This window comes from Lactuca serriola, chromosome 2 (assembly GCF_051521515.1).
Source record: "Lactuca serriola cultivar US96UC23 chromosome 2, Lser_US96UC23_V15, whole genome shotgun sequence".
Classification (NCBI taxonomy): Eukaryota; Viridiplantae; Streptophyta; class Magnoliopsida; order Asterales; family Asteraceae; genus Lactuca; species Lactuca serriola.
In genome coordinates this window covers 126,803,582-126,811,539 of record NC_136409.1, presented here as the reverse complement: position 1 = coordinate 126,811,539, position 7,958 = coordinate 126,803,582, and the positions used below count along the sequence as shown (strand labels likewise).

General features: G+C 33.7%; 1 protein-coding gene across 1 annotated transcript; it reads right to left on the bottom strand.

Annotated features, from left to right (window-relative positions):
* Positions 1-6,086: 6,086 nt before the first annotated feature.
* Positions 6,087-7,500, bottom strand: LOC145089559 (uncharacterized). Its single transcript, XM_079027981.1, has 5 exons — positions 7,287-7,500; positions 6,780-6,926; positions 6,465-6,683; positions 6,229-6,381; positions 6,087-6,151 (listed from the first exon to the last, which is right to left on the bottom strand). Exons 1-5 carry the CDS (start codon positions 7,498-7,500, stop codon positions 6,087-6,089), a joined length of 798 nt encoding a protein of 265 aa, XP_078884107.1.
* Between the last annotated feature and the right edge of the window lie 458 nt (positions 7,501-7,958).

The following is a 7,958-nucleotide window of genomic DNA, read 5'->3' as shown; positions in this document are numbered from 1 at the left end:
CACACATTTTTGCGTATCATAATTTTAAATGTTCTAAAAAAATATTTATATATTTATTAATTTTTAAATTAAATTTGCATTTAATGTCTCATAATAGAAATAAAATATCCTATACAAAAAATACATTCCATTGAATAAAATTTAATGTCATACAATTCTATTTCTTACAATATCTAAATTTGCATCTAATGTACTCCGTACATCAAATTCCAACTAAGTAAAGTTTCATCTTGCCTTTCATAATTCTTTAAGACTAATGCTCCAAGCAGCTGATAATATGGATAAGCAGTTGTACATTGGCCCATCTCACTCAAGAATGACTTAGCCAAATTCAACTCCATGTCTTTACTGCATCTTGCTGATAATGCTGCAAGATTGGAATCAAGTGGCTTCATATTCCTTTCTTCCATCAACTTTACCTGATGCACAAAATACACAGAAACAAAAAAACATTGTAGAGGAAGGGGTAATTTGGGAAAATGTGAGGGGTATCCTCTGTAAAACAAAACAAAAAATATCCTTTGCAAGATTTTCTCTTTAGTCTCCTCTGCAAAACAAAACCAAAAATAGATATAAAAAAATGAAATTTTTTATAGTTTTATATTATAATTATGCCTAAAGTATTGTATACCCGAAGAACCATTTGTTAGCTCTACAACACTTTTTGAATCTGAACCTTGTCTTTCATCACTAACACCAGCACCTTTTTTAGCCCCTAGGACACCGCATAAAAGTTAGAAAAACTAAATATTCCAAAAAACCCCTAGGAATCTTTTTGTCCCAGAATCTGAATTAAACCACAAGTGATGCTTCGATTTCTTTGTTTCTTGCAACTTCAACATGAAGTGTTCTGATGTTATATGTGTAAAGTTTCACACTTTACAGGAGATTCTTGGGGAAGGAAAGAAGGTTAAGCTTGAACAGAAGGTAATTTCATATCATATGCTTTTGTGTTAAACTTGGTGTCATGGGCGACTATCCACCGGGCCTGGATGGCAAATAAGGGCTTGAAGCATTAGAAGAAACAAAATAAGTTTTATTAATCACACAATCAACAAACGTTAGAAGTACCTAATAAGCAAGTGGGAGTATTGAAGTCCCCGAATTTGCATACACGAGCCTTAAAATCATTGGCTATCTGCACATAAAGGAGTTTAACAAGTGAGAGCGCATATGTATGTGAGTAAATATCAAACCTGTCCATTATTTGCAATGACATTGATTCTCCCATTGACCATCTCTGTGTTTTGCAAGTCCATAAGCACTAGCCAGAGGTTGCAAATATGATGATATAAAGCAAATCAAATATTTATATTAAAGACTTTATAGTGAAAGATAGCATTCCTATGACCCTGCAGAATAATATTTAGGGTTCTTGTCATAAGTCATCGTTGATCATGCTGTAAAGCTCACAAACAATTGTTGGAACATATTGATAAGGGGTTGCTTTTGATGATACGAAGAGGCACATGCAGTTCTTGTCAGCATCATAAGTAGAGACACCCAACGAACCATCCTAAAAACATACGAGAAAAATGAAATCATAGAGTTCACAGAAAAAAAAAAGTTGAATTATTGGCAAGTAGATAAATATTATTACCATGTCAGCAAGTGGAGAAAGATTAACTCATGAATACCTGGTTCTGAATGAAACCTCACAGAAGTTAATGGAACCTCAGGATTTCTTAAATCCCACCAACCTATTGTTCCATCCTCATAACTGCATACATAAAACACAATCATATTCTCAATCAGGACTTCATATGTCATTTCAAGAATCAAGACAACTGCATTTCCTGATTTCCTATAAAGTTAAGTACAAACCCTGCTAAGACATGTAGAAATCCCTGTTGTTGAGGTACCAAAAAAGCTTCGACTGCCATGCACATACCTGTGGAACAACATGAACATATATATGATATTAAATCATAATAATTTTTATTTCTAGTAATGAAATAATGTTGTATAATTTAGGTACCTTTCCCTTTAGTAAATTGATTTGTGGAGGCAGTAGAAGAATGTGGTAACCTTGCAAACCTTTCTGCAGCATTGAGATCCCATAATTCAACCTTCCTTTTGATATTTGAAGTGAACATTATGTATGGATGAAACATAAAAAAAGAAAAAGGAATTTGAGATCATCATCATAGCCACATATGGATGCCCTTCCACATGGTCATAACCTGATAACAAAAATTTATATATATGCCTTTCAATACAAACAAATGTCATTACCAAAAAAAAAGATACAAACCCTTTTATTTTTACAGAAGCAATTCATTCCTTCCCATATATTCCCATTAAACCAAACATTAGTCTAAAATAGGAGAAAAGTACCTTGAAATGCGTTGGAATTTTGTACCGCATTCTCTTTATCCTCTTCTTGGATGTCATGAGAAATTATTTGATCATAATCTTCAATGGCTTCTTTCACATGATGATGTCCCTTGTTTGCAGGTTTTATTGGGTTATTAGAAGGCGTATTCACTAATGAAAGTTTGCAGAAATGATAGGTGTTTGCATCAATCATGATGGACGGTGTCTTGTCAATATCAAATATTATATCTTCTACATTCGCATCAATTCTACAAGGATTTTAAACCATGTTAGCTGATTCAAGTGAGACAATTTCTAAATCTTTTTGCTGCCTAAGAAGTTTTTAGAATACCTTGACAATTCCCCATGCTCAATATCCCAACACTTAACAGTTCCATCCTTGCCATGGCTATATTCATATGAAAACACATACTCAAAAAATATTTACCATCGAAAAGTTCACTCTTGAAACTTGAGAATGTGAAATAGGGTAATAAGAACCTGATAACTCTCTTGTTTCCAATTGAGGGACTGGTTGAAACACTTATAATCCCATGTGCTGCACTATGTACCTTGCATTAAATTCATAGGAAATATTTAAAGTTTGAACCATGTTCTTTTTTTTTCTCTCATTAACTGTTGTCTAGACTCTAGATAAAGTGTTACATTTGGGAAACGGAAGAGAAAAATATAAAGAAAGCAAACAATTTGTAGTGTATACCATGTAGATGAGATATTTTGATGTTGCACAATGTCGCAAATTCGTAATTCGCCATCTGAAGAGCTGCAATAAAAGTAAAACTCATATGAAAACATGTAATGGTTGGCAAAGGCACATACTTCTAGCTACTTTAAAGATACTTTTTTTAAACAAAAAGAAAAAGGGTTTCTTTATGACTTGAAGGGTTTCTTTTTGCTTTTTCTGCAAACATATCTATAAGTGATTAACTCATTAATACCTGTGGGTGGAAAGCGGTTGCAATGCTAGCTACATGAGTTCCATGTGGCGAGATATCAGTAAATATACTCAAAATACCTTCATAGTAAACATTGGTCACAAAAGTACACATGTCTTTATAATTTGCTAAATACACCATACTTCTGTTTAATGCTGAAAAATAAATTGTCAGTATATGTATGTATAAAATAGAAATTAAATCAAATATGTGAAGAAGGAATGTATAATTAAAATTAGTTAGGGGGACAAAATCAGCAACTTTTCCACATTTTGGATCATCCTCAAGACTTAGTGTGTCAAGAGCAACCCTCCATACTTTTCCATCATGCCATACAACAACATCAATAACAAGGCCCTTGTCTTCATAGCTCTAACACATATAAAGAACAAGTAAATAAGTACAACTACATACAAAAAAGAATAATCAAAGAGATATATCACTCACATCTGATTGCTTCTTTAAATAATCAACTCTATCTTGTAGGTCTTAACGAGTCCTTTTTTAAATCAACTCGTCAAATTTTTTTTGCTTCGAAAGATAAGGGAAACTTGTTAGATTTTGGAAAAGGAAAGATTGGTAAATATGAGAACAAACTTGGACAACCTTGTCAAACTATTCATGTTGCTTCACAACATCGGCTATTGTTTCTTGATTCTTGTCATCCCATTTTTTCTTTCTTTCTTTCTGTTTCAGAATACAAATTCAGATAAGTAAAAAATAAAGAAAGAAATATTGAACAAGCAATTAGTGATTAGTCATCTAGATCAATATAAGACTACAAACCTAATGCTCCATGATTGCAATTATTTGCATCAGCCTTGACAACAGTTGATGTATCTGTATCACCACTCCCAGTGATGAGGGATGAGAAACATGTAAATTTCTGAACCCCAAGTCAACATAACAGTTTAACTACAGGATAAGAACCATGATATTTCTTTTTAATTTCCAATTGAGTGGAAACAAAATGGATGACGTGATAAAGTAATTACAAACCCTAGGTTTTTCCCAATCTTGATGATTACCAAAAATAACACGAGAACGGAAGTGAGATGAGGGATAGGATGTGTTGAGCAGCGATTGTGGTCGATACAAGAAGGAAGAAGGAGAGGATTTGGGATTTCATGGTGGGGGAAAACATGACTGGCCTTCCATACAAGCCATGATAAGTGATGTAGGTGATTGTGGTTGTGGCACCGAGGAAGAAGATATAGACAAAAACTAAATAGAGGAGATGAATTCTCAGGTTTTGAAGAAGATCCGTCCACTGGTGGTTTCATAGGGAGGTGATGGCTAATGGTGGCGAGCAAAGAGGACTCATTGCTTGAGGAGCCAAAGATCGAGATAAGCAGATGGATGGTATGTGAAAGGTGTCGTTGTACAATACAGAGTGTGATATGTTGTTTTAAGAGAGAAGGAATGCAAGTAATTTAGGGTGAGTGTGATTATCGGTGGGTAGAAGGGGTTTGTAAATAGAACGAGGCAGAGAATTAAGGTCGATCCGGTGGGTGGAGAGAGTGAATTGGAAGAGGAAGGCAGATTGTGTTTTTAGGGTTCAATAGTGGTGGCTATGGCTTAGAGTTTGTAGAGAGAGTGGTGGGATGGAATGCAGGTCATGGCTCACCTCCTCCATCCGGAGACCTTTGTGCACCACACCACCACCTCCGTCCACTCTCTCTCTCTCTCTCTCTCTCTCTCTCTCTCTGCCATTCACATATTTTTAAAATTGTACGCAAGTGATGGGCCTATGTACACATGAATACACAAGTGAGTGATGGACTGAACGAGAGACCTTCATCGCCGTCGAGGTGGGCGATGGAAGAGAGATAGTAGATGGAAGAGAAAGTGGAGATGGAAGTGAACGAGAGATGGAGACAGAACCAGACCTAAATCGCCATGGCAGGTTTTCTACTTTTCTAATTTTTGGGGAATTCCTTTTCCCGCTACTAAAGATGAAGATGTGCGTGTTTCATTAAAAAAATATAAAACAACATGATTTCACAATGCTCTTTTTATGAAAGGTGCCCTCGGTGTTTTTTTGTAACACCAATCTTAGGGCACGCAAAAATGCGAGTCCTAAATCCTTCACAATTTGGGAGATCTGACATTATTTTTAGGGCACACATTTTTGTGTATTGTAAAACAGCGCGTGTGATGGTTTGCACGTCATTAAAGGGTATTTTTCTAGTAGTGAGCGATGGTTCAGCTCTCGAAGTTGCATATGAATCACTTCCTTAAATACATCAACTTGGTGATGGTGCAAGTTGTTAACCTTTAATGTATATATATATATATATATATATATATATATATATATATATATATATATATCTTATTCACTAATGATAAAAGACAATAAATTTATAAATCAATATGGTAGTTGGTAGTAACAAACATTACTAACCTGTGAACATCTTCAACGACTATATCCATTATAATATGCATTTTCCATATCCATGACTTCAACTTCATTTTTAACAAAAAACAAAGTAATTTTCTCTAAAAGTGGTTCCCATCCTATATCCCTAATTTGTTGAATAGCTTTTTTTGAGCTACTTACTTGATTTATGGCATTTACGATATTTTGATCTTTTCTTTGTAGTATTGTATTCAAATGATTCGTAACTCCCAAGATATCAACCATCAAATGTAGACAAAACACAAAATCAAACGATTTAAAAACTTTAAGATGCGAATTGCTTCAGCTTTACGATCACGATTAGTATCAAATTTACCAAGGTTTTCAAGTACATCACAAATGGAAGCATATATGGTTTGGATATTTAATAAAGATGCAAAATGAGAACCCCATCAAGTATCAGATGGTCGTTTAATACCAAGTTCTTGATTCAAACCGGTACCACTCTCAAGATCACCTGAAATAAACCACATAAAAATTTAATTAGTTGAACAATTAACATAAAGAATTGAAACTAAACTACATAAAGCATACCTTCAGCCAATGCTGCCATAACTTTAGTTGCTTGTTTTTCTCTTAACTCATCTCGTTGTTTGTAAGAAGTTCCAATAATATTCAACAACCGAGAAACCACATCAAAGAAATCATTAACCGTTGTCTGATTCTTTGCAACAAAACTAGGGCTAACTGTAATTGGTGAGCAAAACAATGAACAAAGTGTGCAGATTTTGTTTCATTCATAATCAAAGTCTTCAATCCATTAAATGCACCACTCATGTTACTAGCTTCATCATAGCCTTGTCCTCTAATCCTAGTAGGACTCAAATTCCATTTTGAAAGCATATCATAAATGGTAGCCTTTAGTGGCAAAGCTGAAGTGTCATTAACATTTCTAAGGCCAACAAACCTTTCTACAATTTCACGTTTTCTATGAACAAATCGCAAAACCAATGCCAATTTTTCTTTACATGACACATCATGTGACTCGTCTACAAAAATTGCAAAAAACCCATTTCCAAGATCTCCCGAAATAACATTTCAAATTACATCTGAACATGCTTGCATAATATCTTTCTGGATTTCACCGCATTTCATTTGAGCATTTTTTGGGGCATTCTTTAACACAACACGATCTACAACATCACATCGATCGGCTAACCACTGTAATAGTTCAAGAAACTTACCCTTATTATCTGAGTCTTCTTTGTCGTTATGACCACGAAATGCTAACCCTTTTCAGAGTAGGAACCTAACATAATCAATTGAAGCATTTAAACGAGTCTGATATTCTTTTTCTTGTAAAGAAGTTTGTTTCTCAAAAGCTGACGTGATGGATTGTCTTTGGTTCATCAAACTTTGACACTTTTGGACAGCAATAGTGTGTATAGTTCCTTCTTTGTGTTTATCTATTCCCGATTTCCTATTCCAGGCTTTGAATCCAGATTTCACAAAATGATCTCATCCACCTTGATTTGGTATACTTGATTTGAATAGATAACAACATAAATAGAATGCAACATCCTATTTTATACTATATTCTAACCAATATTTATTATAACCAAACCAAGATTCAATAAATCTTCGAGGTTTACCTCCAAAATCATGTGGTGGAAACTTATGATTTAGAGGGTGGAAAGGCCCTTTTTGCAAGTATGCTCTTCTAATTTCATCTCTTTGGTTTACATGATAAAGTTCTATACTTGGTCGTTCAAATGTATCAACAAGTAGTAAGTTTAAATCCACCTTCGTATACTTTTGTTGTTGTTCGATATCTTCTTTCTTTTTATAAAACATATGCAAAGACATTCTTGTATCTTGATACTGAAATTGAATTGTAAAAATTGAATGTTATAAAAGATTCAAAATAATTACCAATATCAAATATCAATATTGTGTTATCAAATAGAAAAATCATAAAATCAAGACAATAACAATTAAACAATGTTCTTATATCAAAAAGACAATAACAACAAAACAACTAAATAAATTCTAAAATTGAGTGATCAATAGACAATAAGTCAAGTGAATTAAACTGATAATCATACAAACTAGTGTTACAAAGGGTTGTGAACAACAAGAATTTGGAAATTGTAACAAACTTACAAACCTCAAATTCTCAAAACTGTAATATGATCAATAAGTCAAGTGAATGAAACTGATAATCATACAAACTAGTGTTACAAAGGGTTTTGACCAACAAGAATTCGGAAATTGTAACAAACTTACAAACCTCAATTTCTCAAAACTATAATCTGATCAATATT